The following is a 20816-nucleotide window of genomic DNA, read 5'->3' as shown; positions in this document are numbered from 1 at the left end:
ATAGTTGTCATATTTGTTTTAACTCAAATTTCTGGGACTCCTCCCTCTCTCACAATTAAAACTAACATCTTTAATCTGGTCATTGGAATTCAAGTGTATAGCAAGATAATGTTTCCCTTCTGTGTAAGAAATAATGAGGGTCTTTATAAGGTAGTGAAGTTGAGAGAATGCAGTTGATTCCAGAGATACTAAGGTAGAATGGATCACACTTGGAAATGGGGGTGAAGAGAATCAATGATAACTCCCAGGTATACAGTTTCCTATTATGCTTTTGAAGTCCTTTAGGTGATTCAAGTTTTGAGCACTCTGTAAACAGCTAAATAGATATGATTTTTAGAAATACCAAGTTAACACTTTCTGACTACTTACTATGTGTTACTCATTGGGGTAGACATTTTGCACAGGGTAAGTTATTTCATTTTAACCTTAAAAACTCTAAGTAGATGTTGTTACTTCCATTTTTAGATTAGGAAATGGGGTACAGAGAGGTTAAAATAACTTAACCAAGATCACTCAGTTAATATGTATTAGAACTGGGATTCCAACCCAGATAATCAGATCCAAAGCCTATACTCTTAACTTATTATATTTTCCTATTTTATCATCTTCTCAATTTAAAATATAAGACCTTTTTTATATCAGATTCTAAGATATATAGCAAATAATAAAGCTAATGTTCATACTTGAGTTTTCTAAACTATGTTTATAAGACACAGCGGATCTTTAAGTCCATATGCACACCTGTAGAATTTACAGCTAGATCTGATGAGAGGGAATAAACTGACAGGTTATTTTTTAGGTCATGTCCAGAGAATTCTTGGAAGCAGTGGAGAGTTTGACACAAATCCAGCGTATTTGGAAGGATCTGATAGAAACTAACAACATGATCTTGAGCCCACATTATTTCTTTTTGCCTGCTTTTGAAACACTGTTGGACTCCATTTTTTGTCTCTTAGCTACCTTGCTCATCTGTTGACTCACCTGAGAAATCTATTAAGAAACTGGTTCTTCAGCATTTGTCAGATTACTGATAAATTGTACTCTAGTAAATATATTCTCTCAGAAGTGATCAGGTACTGAACTGAAAGGGAACTACAGTAATAAAACGGGAAAACATGACCTTAAATTGCATGTCAAATTATGTTATTGAATATTTCAGTGAAAGAGTTGGTGTGATTAATTGGAATAAGCTTTATTTACTGGCAATATTAATCCATGAACAGGTCAGGGAAAGAATTTTTCCCTACTTGATATGGTCAGAATAGAGAAAATGCTATAAACAGTTTAATAGTGTACAAATTCTACACTGATTAGATTTAGAAATCTGGTTCACAGAGAAGACCTTTCTTGGCAGAATATGAGTTAGTAAGATTGGAAACATTTTCCATTTGTCCTCATTATAAAAGTAAATATGACAAACAGTATTCATTTTAATAGCTTTCTGTTCCCCCTCAGAAGTTTTATTTTTAAAAGAAGATATGGGAGAGGTAGTGCTTGGGCTTCTTATTTTTTTCCTCCAAAAATAATTTTTAAATCTCAGAAGTTTTGAATTCCATCATTTTTCCAACAGATTAGTACCAGGTCCTTCTCACTTTTGATTAGTTAATTTTATTTGGGAGTGAGAAGAGAACACAGTAATCCTCTTTAGCTGTTAAAATACTACTTTGGGAGTTGGAGGCGGAAAGGAGAAATGAAGTCTTCTCTTCCAGAAAGTGTTCAGTGGGAGAAGTAATGTCACTTGATTTGAGGAACCAGTAGTTAAGTATTTTTACTTAGCCGTTTCTTTATAATTTAAGATCACAGAATGTTAAACTGGTGAGTGGGGGGAGTAAGGGGTCTTATAGCTAACATTTTGAAGATAGGAGCATTGCTTGTTGCCAAGGTTTTGGAAAAATGTTATTTTGATTACAGCCAGGTAGAGAGACCCTTTGACATAATATTTTAACAGAACGGAATTATGCTTTTTAAATGTTGCTTATCACTTTTTAAGGATTTGATTTTTATCATAACCCACTTTTTACATTTATTAATGAGATTTAAAGAATGAATTAAATTATGAGGTTAAGAGCAGATGTCTGTTTGCTTTTCAAGATAATGTTAAATTCAGAATTTTTCAAAGTAACCTTGGATACAAATTTTGTTACTGGGTTAATATCAATCTAAAGTTTTCTTAATTCCTTAAGTCTGCTGTATTGTATTTTAGCCTAGATAGAATTAAAGCAGTCTTTGATCTATCATTTGCTTTAATATTTTATAGTATAGTATGGTGGCATTTGGTTTCCTAGTTCACATTTTTTGTATATTTGGTATATAGACTTCTCCTTTGTTGACACTTTTTACTTCTTTATATTTTACTTCCCCGTCTTAATCCCATTAACCAGTATGTATAAACTCTTGTACAATCGGTCGCTTCATTAGGGGTGATAGTTGAAGAGAAGTGTATTTTCTGAGAAAGGACCTCATGCCTGTGCCCTAATCTTAAATTAGTTAGAGAAAAGGCTGTCACTGCTGGAAGCATCTTGGACTAGCACGCCAGAAGGAAGAAGAAAATGTGGAAGGGCTTTTGCATCTTGCCTTATTTGAGTGCCCAGTAGTGTTAATGGATTTTTCCAGTTGTGAACAGGCTATGAATAGGGAGATTGTCTTATATTATTTTCAGCCCTTTTAAAAATTATTTGTATTATATTTTAAAACTAATGATTCTAAAATGTCTGTAATATCAAACCACCATTTTGAAGTTAGGGAAAGAATATTTAGCTTATCATGAAATTTTATTACCAAAGCAGAGATTTATATCTTTTTATATATATATATATTTTTTTTTTTTTTTTTTTAAAAAGATGACCGGTAAGGGGATCTTAACCCTTGACTTGGTGTTGTCAGCACCACGCTCACCCAGTGAGCAAACCGGCCATCCCTATATGGGATCCGAACCCGCGGCCTCGGCGCTCCCAGCGCCACACTCTCCCGAGTGAGCCACGGGCTCAGCCCTATATATTTTTTTTTAACAATAATTAAGGAGATGGAATATAATATTACACTTGAACTTAGCCAAAAGGCCAAGAAGCAATGAATATAATATTAAGATACTTTTAAAGTTCCATGCATATTTAACTCTTTGAAACCTGGTACATGTAACAATACTGTAACAATACATTTTAGAATTGAAAGGGACATTTGGGATCATCCAGTTCAGAGGTTGAACTACTGGCCCAGAGTCCAAATCTTCATCTCTCAAATAGACTGTTGGTTTTTACAATTTTTAGAATTATAATGACTTTACCTGTATAAGCACTCACTCTCTTCTTGACCATGATCTACACTATTGCCTAATAACACCTTGCTGCTTCAGGCACTTACGTGCTTACCTGGCTGATGTAAGGCATCCAAGTGTTCAGTATTTACCCCTTCCCTCATTCTCTCATTTTACAGACAGGAACCTAGAAACTGGGAATTAAGTGATTTACCTCAAGATATACAACTTTTAAAAATAGAGCCAAGTTTCTTAAGTCCCAAGATAATGTTACTTTTTACAGCTTGTTTTCTCCTCTTAGAAAACAATACAAGATTGTATATACTCAAGTTCTAAAGTGTTTGGTATACCTGTCAGGGGAACGATCACTGTTGGCTAAGATAGTGCAAGAATACTTCAGAGACATTTCCTTGACACTGTCCTCCTTAGAACTGCATCCTAAGTATATACATGCTAGTCAGGAACTCCATATCCTGATCTATGTGTTCTTGCTACACAGAGAGAGGAAAGCCATGCATAACCTCCTGTAAAGAGCTGGTAAAGGAAATCACTGAAGGCCATTTTATACATATGTATTGAAAAACATTGTCTCATAAGACCAACTACATTTTGATTCCTCCAGAAATCCCATATATGCTGCTATTTGCAGAGGAAGAAGGGGCATCAAAGCCATGAGCTCTCCAGTGGATCCTGCGAATCTCTGACTCCCAAATCCAAATTTACCTTCAGCCACAAATTAATCGGCATGTCACCCCACCAAAGATGATTTTAAAATGCTAAGCAGGAAAAAGCATAATGGTAGAGCCTTCCGTTGAAAATCGGATTGATATCAGTCCATTGACAGGATTCTGGTTACTGAGTTATATAGTACTTTCACCTTAATTATATATAGTATAATTATATATAGTTATATAGTACTTTCACTTCTGTCTTTCCTAACCATCTTGTATAAAACAGTGTATCCATTCCCACACTCTTTATCTTCTTTAACTTTAATTTTTTTTCATACTGCTTATCACATCTGACATATTTTATATTAACTTTGTTCTCCTCCCTCTAGATTGTAATTTCTGAGGATAGAGTCTTTTGTTCTCTGCTTTATTCCCATTGCCTAGAACAGTGCCTAGGATAGGCATTCAGTATATAGTCGTTTTTATTGATGTTGAATTTTGAATGCTACATTACAGTCGTTTTGATGGAAATTGTTATTTGTTAGATTTCCTTTTCTGTTCTTTATGTTCTAGCACAGTTCTTGGAACAGAGTATGTCCTCAGTAAATGTCAACACTGAGGTTAAATATGTAACCAATAGTTGTTTTTTTTAAATACAAAGATTTATTATTTTTTATCTTTTAATTTCCTCAATGATTTTTAGAATAACTTAGAGTTCATAATTTGAATCAGTAATATCTGCAGTTGGATCTTACTTAGGTCTTATTAATGAAGAATGTCATAGGTAATTCAGATTGGTGGATAATTAAATCAGTTATTTGCTTTGTGATATGTACTCTTGTATAGTGAGTATATTAAGACTAAAACTTTACTAAATTTTTCTTTTCTTTGACTCATAAATCTCCAGCATTTTCTGCTATCTCAGAATCATTGTAACATCCATTATTGTTTTGTATTTTTGTGAAAATGCCAGTTAATAGTTTCTGGTTGATGAAATACTATCTTAGATACATTACTGAACTTAATGTAGAATATGATTGTGTCTGTTTTCCTTCACTTTCATGTCAAGCGGTTATGAAACAGCTGCTAAAACCTGACTTTGGAATGATCTCTAGCAGGTTTTGTTTTCTTGTCTTCCCATGTCTTTGCTGTGGTTTGCTTTGAGACTAGAATTAACCTCTTAAATTGATAAAAAGAACTAATGCAAGCAAAGCCACAAATTTGTAAAGTAAATGGAGAAAGTTACAGAAGTAATAAGTAAACAGATTTTAAACAAATGAATGAGTAGAGTACCCAAGTATTTTGAAAGAAATAATGGCAAAGTATAAGAGCTATCAGTTACTTTTATTGATCAGGTTGGTTGTAGTCACACACATTTTAAGTGATTTATATTAGGTAAGTCACTCAAATTAGTTTTAACAGTAGTGGAATTTTTCATGTTTAGATAGTTTTCTGTAGAAATTTGATTTTTCTCACCTGTGAACTTAGATGTTGGAGAGGCGATGTGAATCATGCTTCATATTTATAATTGTGTAAGTGCCTGCTTGCTGTGGAATTTGTACTTTTTTTGCTGATGAGGAAGTATAAATGTCTTACAGGGGCATTATTGATAACACTTATAAATTCATTTTGCATATATGCTACGTTGTTTTCTGTTTAACCAACCAAGGAAAATGAGGATCTGGGAGTACTTCATTAGTTAATACAATTGGTTAATTCATAGATTAAAGCTTATTGCAAATATACTTACTGTATTTGCAGATTAATTCATATATAGGCATGTTATCGTTAATTAGCAATTCTTAACTATACAAATAACTTCCAGTTTGCATCCAGTTTTAATAAATGCTGTTGTGTACGAGGAATACCATAAAGAGAGCATATGTAAACCAACAAAATCCCATCACCTGTATTGAAAATTCAAACTAGAATGTTTTATAGTAGATCAGTAGCACCATAATTTTAGGCACAATGTTTGCCCAGTACCCTTCATTGCTGACACAGCTTCATTTAACTTTTTCTGATGGTATTGCCTTTAACTTCTTGAAGGTTGTTCTACAATTTCTTTCAGAGTTGATTTTTCAGTTGATTATAAAGTAGTTTTTATTCTTCTGACCTCTTCTGTTTAAATGGTAGTTCATGGCAATAATACCTCCTCACAGAACTCTGTTAATAATTTCTAATATCAGGTACCCTAATTTTACTCTGTATCCTTTTTGTCTTGATCCTTATTTTGTACTGATGTTTGAGTAGAGAGAAGCCAGCAGTCTTCTCAGAAATACAATCGTTTACTTGTAGCATGCCAGTTAGTACTTAGAACTTAAGTCCTTTGCCACTGGTTCATCTTTTCTTTCTAGGTAAACTTGCAAATTAGTATAAAGGTAGATATTGCTTTTGTGTAAGAGAGAAACATGTTAGAAAGTCAGTATTTACATTGTTTTAAAGTATTTCTTTTTCTGTAAATCAGTTGAAAATTCAGTAGTTGAATATCTCAGCCATTTTTGAGAAGAAGCATACTAGTAATTAAGGTTTAAAAAGTGGGATTAAAGGAACTTCTTTTCTGCTTGCCTGTTTCTTTAAACATGTGCTATCACCTCCAGTATATTATTTATCTGAAAAACACTTTTCTCTGCCAGCATCAGTATTTTATAATTATTCATTGTGAGTTGAGTGGCTAAACTTGGTATTTTCATTTTTCCTAATGGCCACTTTTAAAAAGTGCTAATGATTATCAACATTCTTAAATCATAATAACATGGAGGTAATTATAAGACAACTTTGCAACTCTTCTTTTACTCTCAGTTTTTGTTTTAATTTTCATTTGTGTGTATTGTAAATGTTTTCTGTTCACTAAAAATAGAACTGTCAGAAAAAAAATAAGCAAAAGGAGAAGAAAAACAATCACCTATCCCACCACCTTGTCCTTTACATATATATGTATATATATATTTTTTAATTCCAGGGAATTTAAATTCATTTTATATTACAATCTCAAGATTTTCCATATCCTTGAAGTATAATATTGACATTCCCCATAGGCTGTCAGAATTACAATCTGCATAATTTGAGATAATTAGAGTTTATTATGATTTGTGTGATTAGTAGTAAGGGCCAGAGATAACATCAGTATTATAGGATTTTTGTGTAATCTTGTGTTTTTTAAGACTTGCAAAAGGGTTATTTCCCAGTGTTTCTCTCTGAACCACATTTTGCAATGATTCAAAATACTGACATGTTGTGCTTACTTCGGCAGGATATATACTAAAATACTGACATGTTCTCAGCTTTTTACTTTTTGTATTGATAAGAAGGGTAACCCACATATATTTAGAAAATCATTGTAGCCTATGCATTGCACCTCTTTTCCCACCTAGAAGAAAACCTTCTGAATCAATCAAAAGCTAGATGGTCTCTCATTTGCATTCTTATGTTTTATTGAGCTAGTAGATAAAAGGGTAGAGCTGTGATTCTCATCTGGGGAAACAGCGCTTATGTGCAAGATATATGTGCAAGGTACCATGCCAATGACTCTTAAGAAAAGTTATTACATTTCTTTCCTTAATTTATTGAGCACATTATGTATTCCATGCACTGTTTCAGGTCCTGGGGATATAGCGATGAATAAAACAGACCAAAATTTTTGTCCCTGTGGAGTTTACATTCTTTGTAATCCATCTCACAACCTTATCATGTAGTTATTGCTATCTCCATTTTTACCTGTAAGAGGAGTGAGTGTCTGAAAAGTTTTATAACTTGCCCCAGATTGTACAAAACCAGAATCTGAAACTTTGGTCCCACTAACCACTACACTGTGCTGTCAAATTTGTTCTCCTTTGGGGTTCTGTGAAAGTGAATAATTAGTCTTGATGTCTCAAATAGTAGTTATCACACATCCCTTTGATAATCTGATATAACTCTCCCCATCTTAAAATTGTGCATGTAATTTAAGGGAATTCACAGATTTCAAAGTGCTTATTCTTAACCTGAACCAGGGGCTTGAACAAAAGCTCATGCCCACAGCTCATAAATACGCAGGTACCACCACTCTTCCCCATCCCCTAAGCCAATGAGAAACATTGCTTATTGAGCAGAGTTGTCTTTTCTGCTAAAACTAGAAGCAGCCACACAGTCCTAAAAACAGAATACAGTGGCCATTACCAGTCAGTCACATTTGGCATTCGCAGTAAAATCTATTTGTTATCCTACTCTTAGAATCTTTAAATAATTTTTCAAGGCTGGTGTAGTCAAAAGCACAGATTTGAAAAATGGACATTGGTTGAATTCTTGACTATTATATTGTTGGGGTGGGGGTTTTTTTTTTTTTTTTTTTTTAAGGAAACAGAAATACCACCTTGCATTGGTATTTATCTGAACTTACACATTTTGGTGGTTTGGTTCCTGTAACGGAATGTTGGCAAAAGATTAATGAAAGATAATGACTGAGTTGTATTGCCCTCTTAACCAGTGTTTCATGTTAGAAAGCTTCTTATTGGTAAATTAGATGTGTTTTACCACTGTATTTTTAGGTTTGAAAGTCTTCGTGTCCTTATTATATTTCTCTCTTTGAAATTTGAAATGAGGTTTACTTTGACCTAAGTAAAAATTCTTGGTATTAAAATTAAAACATTAATTGATAAGCATTATTTATAATACTCCCAAACTGGGAACCATCCAGATGTCCAACTGCTGGTGTGAATGGATAAAGAAAATGTCATATATCCATACAATGGATATATTTTTAATCAATAATGAGAAATAAAAGGAACAAATTACTGGTAGACGCAATGATATGGGTGAACCTGACTCATTCTAATAACAGTTAATAATATCTATTTGTGGATAAATAAAGCAACTGGGAAAAAGAATCCCAACCATCTCATTAAGATATGCAGTTCCCACAATCAACTCAGCCACCTTTGTGAAACACCGTAAAGGCTTGCTTCTTTTAAAAAAAGAAAGGCAATTCCCATAAATGTTCACTGTTTATATTCAGTATTTTAAATGATCATTTTTATGTTGATTCAGTAAGTTGTATTATGTTTTGGGGTTTTAGTGAATTTATACAGTTATGCAGCCATCATTACAACCAGTTTTAGAACACTTCCGTTACCCCCAAAAGATAACCTGTGATTATATGTAGTCAGTCCCATTCCCACCCTCCAGTGGAGGAAGTGTTGGGTGCTCTTGTTTCCTTTGGAGTAGTGTTATTGGCAAGGCTTTGGATCGTTGTACTTTCATTTCTTAGTAAACATGAAACATTAGTTTTTCCTGTCATTTTGTTTGCAGTTTGTGCAAGTATCCTCATCCACAGGCTTCCATTTCTTAGAAAACAAAGCCCTTTAGTTTTGGGTTTTGTCTTTTTTTCCCCATAGTTTATTTACTTTATAAGGCTCTCTGAAAATCTTACCCATTGTACATTTTCTAAATTACCAGTTTTCCACTTATATATAGTTTTCTATCTTAGGTCTATTTCTATTATAAATAGTTTTCTATTTCAGATCTGAGCCCGTTTATAAAAAGAAAGGGTATGTCACCCTTTTTCTCAGCTATTGGGTCTGTGTCAGAATACTTTTGAAAGTTTCCTGAAGTCAATTTTTATTTTGTTTACAATTTTGAATCTTGACCAATCTACCCCTAAGAAAGACTTCTGAAGTAGTATATTTCCTAAATAGGTTCTTATTCTCCAAAGGTCAACTTTTAAAATATGTTGGGTTATTTAAATCTCCTGGTCTTTCCTATCATTCTGCTTTTAACCATTTTCTTATATTGAGGGCCTAGTAATTAAGTTATATAGATCTTGTATTCCAGAACAGTATGTATCTCACAAATTCCAGAATTCTGTAGCAAATTTCTGTCACTCTTCTTGAGATTTAGGAAAATGCTTAAATACAAGTATAAACTTCAACTAAATTCTAGACCAGGATTAAAATTGAGTTTCGATAGATCTGCCTTCTGTTTCTCACAATTCAGGGAGGCCATTGTATGATATAATTGTTCCTTTCCTAAGAAACCCTCCAGAAAGGTAGTTCATTTCATGGGTAAGCGGAAGGAGCAGAAGAAATAGCAGGGTTATATACTCGACTGGATAGTGTAAATGAGACAGAATGATTCAGGGAGGATAGGTTTCTAAAGGTTTGAGCAGAGGAAAACTAACAAGAGAAGAGACTCTTAGTCTTTTTATTTTGAGGCCCAGAACACCAGTTAAACAAGTTGATTGTTGGATGGTATTTTGTCTACATAATTTCTTCTATAGTTATAGTTCCTCTTAAAATATTAATTAGGACATTTCAAAAGTTGGCCATAAATTCAATTAAGTCACAGATTTTTTCATTTCCCAATGTAAGTACAAGAGTTATGGTTATATTGGGAGTTTATAGAAGATATAGGAGCTCTTCTGAGGGAGATTATGGTTTTGACAGTGTAAACCCATGACAAATAAGAAAGAGATTACAGTCAAGAAAAAGGGTGTTGGGGTAATTAAGTGAAAAAAGGCATGTTGGAACTTTTGGGTGATAGAAGTGTTTTAAATCTTCATGAGAGGGGTGTTTGTGGGTTGTGTGAATGTTGGCATATATCAAAACTTATTTAACTGTAATGCTTAAAATCTGCTTGTTTCACTGGACATAAAGTATTTCTAAATAAAAATAATTTGAGTGCTTAAAAAATCTTTTTTAAACTAGTATATTCTTACAGATTCTCAGGTTCCCTGACCAAGCAGAGGTTAGGAAGGGTCCCTGTTATCAACTGCCTGCCCTACAGTTATTAACCTTATAATATGGACTAAACAAAATGATTATTTTTATAAACCAATAAGACAGTGATTGCCATGATGAAGGTTTTGTAGGTGACCTTAGGTGAAGTTTTTTGGTTTTTTGTGGGGTTTTTTTGGGTGGCTGGTAAGGGGATCCAAATCCGTGACCTTGGTGATATAAGGCTGCACTCTAACCAACTGAGATAACTGGCCAGCTTAGGTGAAGTTTGATTGGTTACTCATCTTTGTCTGAATTGGTCACTGGTTTTACTCATCTTCAACCTTGAATGCTCAGGGCCAGCTTGAATTGGATTGGAGGATTATTGGGCCTGTGCCTTCATTCATTCCTTATGGAGCACTCCTTTGTTGAATAAATGAAAACAAGACAGCCCAGGACAAAACAAAACACAGAAGACAAAACTTTTCACAAGTAGATGAACCAAAGCTAAGCAAGTAGCTGAAGAATTAAACTAACAGCAAAAATATTTACCAAATAGTACAACTCCAAGTCAACCAAAAGGCCTAATTGCCTTATACAAAGACCTACTTGGTTACAAATCCTAGGATAACATCAGTGTGAGATCAAGGAGCCACATTGTAGCTCCCATTATTGTTGAGACTGACTCATCTAATAGCAAATTCAAAGAACAAACAGAAAAGGGCCAGCCTGTGGCTCACTCGGGAGAGTGTGGTGCTGATAACACCAAGGCCACGGGTTTGGATCCTATATAGGGATAGCCAGTTGGCTCACTGGCTGAGCGTGGTGCCGACAACACCAAGCCAAGGGTTGAGATCCCCTTACTGGTCATCTTAAAAAAACAAAAACAAAGAACAGACAAGTTGGATACAAGGAGCTATTTGGTATACCTGTTCATCTAAAGGTTTCTTGGAACAGTGAGTGCCCAATGAGGGTCTTAAATTGACTATGAAAGGATGAGAGAAAATATTCAATAACAAAAAACATAAGGCTGAAGTTATTACTTAAGGAAGAGGCTCTCCTGGTCAGATGCTGCCTCCCCTGAGCAGAGCAGACTACAAGTCTTATTGGGTTTATGGGATTACCAAGTTCAAAGATAATCAAATTTTCAAAGGCAAGAGTGAGTAAATGTAAACTGTAGAACCACAAGTAGAAGGTCAAGTAAGAGAGTTTGTTGATTGGTTGGCATTCTGACATGTAAGTCCATTCTTGATTGGCTGACTGGCAGAAGTAAGGGGCCATCACTGATTGGTTAGTTTGCAGAAGCATACTCATTGAAACAAATGGTTATTGGTTAATTAAATTCATTTACACCAGTTTTGGTGGTTACTTATTACTGTGACTAAAGAACTATCATTTCTTGATTAAAATGTTTGCAACCTGTTCTGGTAACTATTTTTGTACCATGGCTATTGACCATTTAGTTTTTTCCAGGAATGTGGGAACTTTTTATTCTCATCTAATCCTCCACCCTGGAAACTTTTAGGATCTCTGTCTATCATTAGTATACTGAAATTTCATAACAAGCCTTAGTATGGGTTGTTTCTTTTTGGTTTTATTTTGTTTTGATTTCTACTATTTCATCATACTGAGCACTCAGTGGACTTTTTTAGTCTGGGAACTCATATCTTCTGCTCTGCCTCTGATTCCAGAACATTTCCAACCTCCTTGTCTGTACCTCCCCCTAACTTCAGGAATAGATATGTGCTCTTCTCCTTCCTCTGCATTTACCATGCATCTATCCCACGGGTAGCCCAGATAATAAATATTTTAGGCTTCGGGGACCAGATGACATCTGTTGTAACTACTTTACTGTTGCAGCAGAAAACCACTGTGCACAAATGAATGGGTGTGGCTGTGTTTCAGTAAAACTTTATGTAAAAAAACAGGCGATAGGCCATGTTTGTTTGCAGACCTCTGCCCTATCCCATTATCTTTTAGAACATTAGCACAGTGAGGGCAGGGATATTTATCTGTTTTATTCATTGGGTATACCCCTGTACTTAGGCACTCAGCTATTTGTAGTTCATGATTCCAGGTAGTTCATAGGATGTTTGTGTGTGTTTGCTGTTCTTGTTTTGGGATGGTTTCTGAGAAGAGGCAGTAGACATGTCTGTCACTGTCTTCTTACCTAATAGAATAAATACACTTTGTGATGTTTTTTAGCTCTGCTTTTTTTCCTTAATATTTTTTTCTAATTGAAGTTAGTAGGATGGGGCTGAAAGGTCATGCCTGTAATTCTGTAGTTTCCTTCTGCCTCTGAGCATCCTTTAGCAAGTCTCTTTATAGAGTGCTCAATAGTATAGTAATCATTTTAAATAAATCTACTTGCCTGGATGTCTTATTTATATAAGAATCACATGAATACGAAATTACTTAAGAATTTTTTGTTTTCCTTTAATAAGGTACTAGGTTTTGACAACTTTGCATCATGCGTGAGTATAAGCTAGTCGTTCTTGGCTCAGGAGGCGTTGGAAAGTCTGCTCTGGTAAGTCATTCTCACTGTACGTAATATTTTCACTCCAACATGTTCTTTTTCTCTTAAGTTTTAGGTTTCGATTATTTGTCTTTATTTGTTAAGGCGAAATCCCATAATGACTTTAGAAGCAATGTAATATTTTTCTGGTAATTTAAGTCAACTTTTAGTTATATCTGGGTGGATCATATTCTCTCTGGAACACTGGTTCCAGACTGACATGAGGTATGACAGAATGCATATCTTAGTTTAGAGCATGAGAGCTCATACATTCAGTATGTGTCTGTCTGCATTTCAGAACTAAATAGGAAGAAATTTTGGTCTTTCTCCTTGTGAGTAGGTTTATACTATGTATTTTATGGTAGAACATGTCAACATTTATAAAAAGTATTTTTCAAACATTATCTTTGACTCTCTAGTTTTACATTATTTTAATGGCCAAGTTTTCTGCACCAGGAATGGTATAGCAAGAATGAAGACACAACTTGGTGCTGAGGGTTGGGGAAGGGGAGAAACTTAAGGGAAAACAACTCGATGAATAGTTCAGAGTTTAGCAGAGCTCCACAAGAAGACTGACCTCTTTCTCCCTAGTGAGATAAACCGTCTTACTTGGCCACTTAGAGTGGCCACCTAGCACAGAATTTAACATGCTTAGGTAAACTGAGAAGTGTATACAATGTGGTATGAGCTGCTTTTTCATTTTTATCTAAAGTTGGGTGGGGTTGAGTGTGAATGTGTATGTGTATACACAATTAGCCAATTTCTAATTAAAATCCAAATTTAAATCCTTAAGACTGAAACATGAGACATTTAAAAAATTTTAAATATATGATCTCTAAACTTAGAATTACCTGATAAGGAGCATAGTGGTTGTTTGTTTTTAAGAAAAACTTTCTGAAGTAATTTTCTCCCCACATGTGTAAATTCAAATGTAGTATTGATTGTTTTCTTTTCATCATTGCTGTAACTACCTATGTGAAATCAGTAGTTTAAAATTTGAGATTTGGATTTGTTCTTTTCTTTAGAAGTATAATGGTACGTTAATATTTTTTTTCCAGACTGTACAGTTTGTTCAAGGAATTTTTGTTGAAAAATATGATCCTACGATAGAAGATTCTTACAGAAAGGTATATGTTACTTTAGAAGGCCTTTTGCTTTTGATTTTAATATAGCTATAAATATATGTTTTTAGCTTTATAATTATTGAATGCTGTATATAAAGTAGGATAAAGAGGCAGAGTTAATTTATAAAATTAGTGGGAGAAGTTCACACCTGATTTTTCCTGATGTTGCATGTTTGCTTGTTTAGGAGAACCATAAACACTCATATGACCCCAAAATTGTAATTTGACATGCAAACTTTAAAGCTGGATCACCCGTTTAATGTGGTAACCTCTTGTTCCCCTAGAAAGACTGATTACTCTCAGTGTCCCTTCTTTTTTAACCTAGAGTTAGGTGTATAGAAGTCTCCCTAACCTTCCTACTTATTAAAACTCCTTGAGAAAGTGCCACTGCTCATGATAGAAAGGCAAATTCTTATGTCCACTGACACAGCATGTGACAATAAAATGATACACAGACATTTTTAACTTAATAGGGAGAGAGTTGTCTCCCCACCTGTATGTAGTAGCCAGCCTGGCCTCCATGTCCACAGTCTACCAAAAAACTGGAAACTCTTTCCTGCACCCCAAATGTGAGGCAGTATCACTCTTTTCTTTTCTCATCTAATTTTAAATAACTTTTTTCCTAGGAAATATTGGGTGAAAAAGGGTAACAGGGATATATAATTTATTTTATAGCTGTGGCACTGCTTCCTTGCTACCAGAAATCTTGTTCCAATATGGTGAGGCAATATAATTATCTAGAGAAATGAAGGTATATCTAAAGTATTATAGAAAAGTTGAGATAAAATCATTTCTGATATTGTTGGAACTGTTGCTAGTTTTATTTATGCACTTGAGCTATTTTGAAATCATTTTTTCTCCAGAATCAAGTGCTGAATGATTTGTATTAAGACTGGATCTTATAGGTATCCTTGTATTTATTCGAGAACGTATGGTTTTTGTACCTGTTAACAATTTGGGGATCTGTCAACCTTGATTACGTAGCTATTTTTTCTCCTGTTTTGTTAAAGTATTGTTCAATATTAACTTGTAAAATTGATATAATCTGTATCTCTGTTTTCGATATATTAGCTTTTGTGTGTATTAAGGTAATCGTACATACATAAAAAAATGAAGATGTATTTTAACTTTTCCCCCAGCAAGTTGAAGTAGATGCACAACAGTGTATGCTTGAAATCTTGGATACTGCAGGAACGGTATGTAAAACGAAGTGCCAAAGAATATGCACAGTTTGTACAATATTGACTTTAAAAAACATTTTGATATATTACCATATTTCAAATAATGTGAAAAAATACTTAGGCACATTCATTCCTCAGAGGCTGTGTGCAGCATTTTGATTGGTATCTTTCCTCCTTCAAAGTATTTATGGACCAGTTAGATTTGTTAGATCTGAAAGTGAAAGGGAAGATTTATTCTGGGTGTATGGTAGTCATTCACCTAAATTGAGTACCTGGTAGTCATTCACCTAAATTGAGTACCTGATATGTGCCAGGCACTGTGTTTTTATCTTCAAATGCTCACACTCTAGTGAAGGAGAAGTAGTGTGTGAGGATTGCAAAATATAGGTAAGCATGCTGAGGTACCCCACGTTACTAGAGCTTTCTGAGCTAGCTGTGAGTACCTTGGGGATACAATTAGGGTGCTGCACACATTATGATATATTAAAAAGCTGCTTTTAAGTAGCTTTTGGGGACAGGATATTTCTGTTCCACTTGAGTATATTTATTGTATATAAATCTACTTTGGTGTGTTATTTTTAAATAAAAAGTCTATTTCTTGAAATACGAGTTTTACAAATAGTATCTTGCCATGGACTATAATTTTAAGAAATGTTATATAATACTGTAATCTTCATTGATCTATAATTACAGACTTTGAAAATTGTCAGATTAATCGTCAAAACATTCTTGTTTTTTAATGTTTCTTTTTTTCTACTGTAGGAACAATTTACAGCAATGAGGGATTTGTACATGAAAAATGGACAAGGCTTTGCATTAGTTTATTCCATCACAGCACAGTCCACATTTAATGATTTACAAGATCTGAGAGAACAGATTCTTCGAGTTAAAGATACTGATGATGTAAGCTGACTTCCTAATAAATATATTTTGTTTCAAAACCTTTATTATAATATTACCAAATAAAGTTTATTTATTTTTTTTAATTTTATTTTATTTTATTTTATTTTATTTTTTATTTATTTTTTTTTTAATTTTATTTTGTCGATATACATTGTGGCTGATTATTGCTCCCCATCACCAAAACCTCCCTCCCTTCTCCTTCCCCCCCCCCAAATAAAGTTTAAATTCAAACCCAATTTCAAATTTATGTATTTTGGGGGGAGGAGACTGTTTTTCAGAAGCTTTTTCTTTGCAAGGCAAAACATACTTTAAAATATATCGTTAATATGTTTTCAAATACATATCATGTGGTAAGTGAGAAATTTCCTCCTTTCCCCTTATCTTGTGAAAATTAAATGTTATACTTTTTCCTATTTTTAAATCATGCATTTGGGAAGGAGGGAGGGATGTGGGAGGCAGATGTTACCAGTAGAGCAAATGATGTTCTGGCCACATTTCTGGTACATATAAGAGCCTATTTAACAAGAATCAGACATACATATGAACATATCTCAAGCAACTATGACAGAGAAGGAGCATAATAATAATTTTAAAAGGAAGGCAACAAATACATTACATTCTGAAATTGATTTTGGTGCCCCTTCATAGTATACCATAATGGAGTTTAAGCTTGTAGGTAACTTGAAAAAGATTATTTTAATTCCTGATCATACTGTATATATCAGTGATTCCCAGAATTGATCTTGTATCAGAATCACCTGTAAGGACTGGTTAAGACATAGATTGCTGGGCACAACCTCCAAAGTTTCTGATACAGTAGGGCTGGAATAGGGCCCAAGTCTCCAGGTGGTATTGATACTGCTGATCAGAGTACCACACTTTAAGAATTGCTGAATATATAGTTTAATTATAGCAAATATAGTGAGAACTAGAAGACACCATGGTAAATGTTGCTATGTTCTGGACTTCTGAAACAAGGGAATTTTGGAAGACCCTGCATATTTACAGCAACCTCAGTGAGCATTTTTCAATTAGTACTATAAATCTGTTTTCTAGTGTCTCTACTGACTACTATAGTTTTCTTTTATCAGTTGCATTATAGTTTTCTTCTATCAGTATTTATTAAATGCCTAATAATAAACTCTATACTTGTTCCTAAAAGCCAAAATTCTTATTTTCCTTGTTTGGATTTCTTCCAAAAATGCTTTAGAAAGCCAGTTTCTAAACTGTTAATAGTGGTTCTGTTTATTTTTCCCTATAATTTTCTTTTAAAATTACAGATACCACATATCTCCAGATGCAAGATGCCATAAGTGGTCTTGATTTTTAGTAAATTAAATTGATTTAACTTTACTTTTTAATATAAGACTATGTGAGAAACTAAAAATTCTTCTTTAGGGGCCTTCCAAATTTCTCCTTTTTGTGTTGTGCAATTGAGAATGCTTATTTGATAAATGCATGTCAGGAAACCAGAAAACTTGAAGTTGATTCACACTCTTTAGAGAAATATTTTCAAGTGTTGAAATATATTGGCTTTTCACAGTAACACCCTTTTGTACTTCCTTTTTAAATGGTTATATTTTTTTGCTTACTATAATTAAAGTGGATTGGGATGTAACTTTAAGGGTTTTCCCCCTTCTTTTATAATAAGTAGGTCATAGCTGATTTTCTGAAGATTTCACGTGGAAGATTCTTATTTATATCTACATTGACTTGGGTCATGTTCATTTTATTTAACCTGCATAAGAATTTTTTGTCTTTTTCTCTTTTCTTCCCTTTGGAGTTAGCATTTGACATCTTCATGAAAAGAGAAGTCAGTGAAGATAATTGACAGTGTAATTGACCTGAAAGTCAATACTTATTGTTTAAGTCTTACAATTTAATTAACATTATTAAGGTTTCATATTTACACGTTATTAATTTAGTATTTTTCTCTGACATCATATGAAAAGGGATCCTTTGGGGTGAATCTTAGAATTCTTTTGATTTGAATGGCATATTTACTTATTTATTTTTACCCTCACAAATGTATTTTTAGGTTCCAATGATTCTGGTTGGTAATAAGTGTGACTTGGAAGATGAAAGAGTTGTAGGAAAGGAACAAGGTCAAAATCTAGCAAGACAATGGAACAACTGTGCATTCTTAGAATCTTCTGCAAAATCAAAAATAAATGTTAATGAGGTATGGTCAAATATATTTAAGATAGCTCTTCATTTGGAATGCAGCTTTCAAAATTAATGTTAAAAAATGTGTATATTAACACAACCTCAAGTTAATATATAGTCAGGATGATATATTGATTTCCTCCCACCCCTCTACTTTTTTTTTTTTTTTTTTTTTTTTAGAAATGTAACTGATTGTACATATCTGTGGGGTTGTTGATCTTATAGGCCAAAAAAGTCATATATATCTATATATGAGGGTGCTTTAAAAAGTTTGGAAAAATGGAATTAAAAAATAATACAAATCTTTCCGTGAACTTTTTAAAGACCCTTTATATGCATGTAAAGAAGCAATAGTACTATTTCAGTCTCTCTCTCTGTTTTTTTTTTTTTTTTTTGGTGTCTGGCCAGTATCAGGATCTGAACCTGTGACCTCTAGCATGCAGCAATATTTCAGTCTCTTAATTAAAGGCTGGTACAGTGAAATTTACCATGAAAAAAGAAGACTGGACAGACAAGATAGGGATGGGGAAAATAGATTAAGTATTCAGGTATATGAAGATATCATGTAAAAGAGACTAAAATTCAAAAACACATGCATGGTTCTTGAAGGGTCTTAAAGTCATGCTGTAGAGCACAGACATAAAAAACTTTGAAGAACAGCAAAGGATTTTTTCTTTGTTTAATGGTAATGTTCTTATTGAACTCAGATAAGATCTCTGCAGCTCCTTCGTTTTAAGTACTTATTTTAAGAAGAACAATTTTAACTCGCCAAAAAAATAAACAAACAAAAAACTTGGCAGTTTTATAACAACAACTGGTTTTACTCTCATTCCTTAACTGAACAAAATATTTGCTTTCTGGGGATTCATTTATATCCATAAAAAAAATTTTTTTTTCTTCAATTGTGGATTTTTTCCTTCTGTAAATTAAAAAAAATTAATATGTTTCAGATCTTTTATGACCTAGTGCGGCAAATTAACAGAAAAACTCCAGTGCCTGGGAAGGCCCGCAAAAAGTCAACATGTCAGCTGCTTTAATATACTAAATGCATTGTAGCTCTGAGCCAGGTATGTTAATTTATCTTTCCTCTAACTTTTAATTGCTCAACTTCATTAAGGGTATTCTTTCATGAAAGCAAGTATAGAATTTTTTTTGTTCTAAAAAATAAATGGTTACTTCCTTTTTAAGATACTCATGAATTATTATGATATCCTATTAGCTAAAATAATTATTTCATTTACTTATCATCAGAAGTAAGATATCCCACGTAAGTGGTATTCTAAATAAGTTCATTCAATATATACTTATGCCTTGATGGGACACTGGTGCTGGCAGTGTGATGGTGAACAAGGCCAACCTTCTCCTCTTGCCTCTTACTTGCCTTAAGCTGATTAAGGTGTAGTAGAAGAGAGAGACAAACAATTGCAAAATGTGATAAATGCCGTGATAGAATAAATCCAGTGTAGTAGTAATAATAATAACCCTTGACACATTTACCATGTGCCAGGCACTCTTAGGTACCGTCTGTTAATTCAATTCTCACAACAACCCTATGAGGCAAGAACTGTTATTATTCCTGTATTACAGATGAGGGAACTGAGGCACAAAAAGATTGTTACTTGCTCAAACCCTGCAGTTAGAGCCAGATTTTGAATAGGCAGGCTGGCTCTTAAGTCCATACTTAGCCACTATGCTAGTATGGCTACATAATAATATAACTGGGGCACCACCGAACCTGTCAGATGTGGACTAAAGATTCAGGGAAAGTGTCAGGATAAGAGACATCCAAGCTGAGATCTGAAAGACAAGTAGAAGTTAGCCATGTCAGGAATGAAGGGTTCCCAGGCAGAAAAGAACCACAAATACAACCCAGAAATGAGACAGCAAAGGAAGACTGGGCATACAATATTTTTATATAGATTTTGAAAACGATCATATTAAATGAGGTTAATTCTTATCAAGCAATTAGATCAGTGTCTAGCACATAGTAAACACTCAACTACTAGCTGCTGCTGTTTGCCAGTGATAATGGTTTCCTGTTCAGTTATTATTAAACCATTTTACTATACCTTTATCCTTGAGAACTGCTTCCTTCTATGTCAAATAGTCCCATGCTAACAGTACTTTATGTATCTTTTATCCCTACCCTCCATTTGCAGTTCTCTGTTTAATTCGTTCTGATAATCCTGTCATTCCTAACCACATGCCCATTCTTCACAGCATACATGTGCCTGAGTTCACACACTCCTATGTCTCGTTTCCAATTTGCTAGATTCAGTCTGCTAAGACTTAGAAAACTAGATTACAAACTTCA

The 20816-nt window shown here is 33.9% G+C and overlaps 1 protein-coding gene across 1 annotated transcript in view; it reads left to right on the top strand.

Moving 5' to 3' along the window:
• RAP1B (RAP1B, member of RAS oncogene family) overlaps nucleotides 1–20816 on the top strand; it is a 39314-nt gene that overhangs the window by 16384 nt on the left and 2114 nt on the right. Inside the window, exons 2-7 of the mRNA XM_063075068.1 lie at nucleotides 13058–13140; nucleotides 14187–14255; nucleotides 15392–15448; nucleotides 16196–16336; nucleotides 18375–18518; nucleotides 19453–19569. Coding sequence (XP_062931138.1) covers nucleotides 13084–13140; nucleotides 14187–14255; nucleotides 15392–15448; nucleotides 16196–16336; nucleotides 18375–18518; nucleotides 19453–19539 — 555 coding nt within the window. The 5' untranslated portion in view covers nucleotides 13058–13083 and the 3' untranslated portion in view covers nucleotides 19540–19569. The remainder of the gene's footprint in view (nucleotides 1–13057; nucleotides 13141–14186; nucleotides 14256–15391; nucleotides 15449–16195; nucleotides 16337–18374; nucleotides 18519–19452; nucleotides 19570–20816) is intronic.

The sequence above is a fragment of the Cynocephalus volans genome, chromosome 12 (assembly GCF_027409185.1).
Source record: "Cynocephalus volans isolate mCynVol1 chromosome 12, mCynVol1.pri, whole genome shotgun sequence".
Taxonomy (NCBI): Eukaryota; Metazoa; Chordata; class Mammalia; order Dermoptera; family Cynocephalidae; genus Cynocephalus; species Cynocephalus volans.
This window is presented reverse-complemented; position numbering and strand designations above follow the sequence as displayed.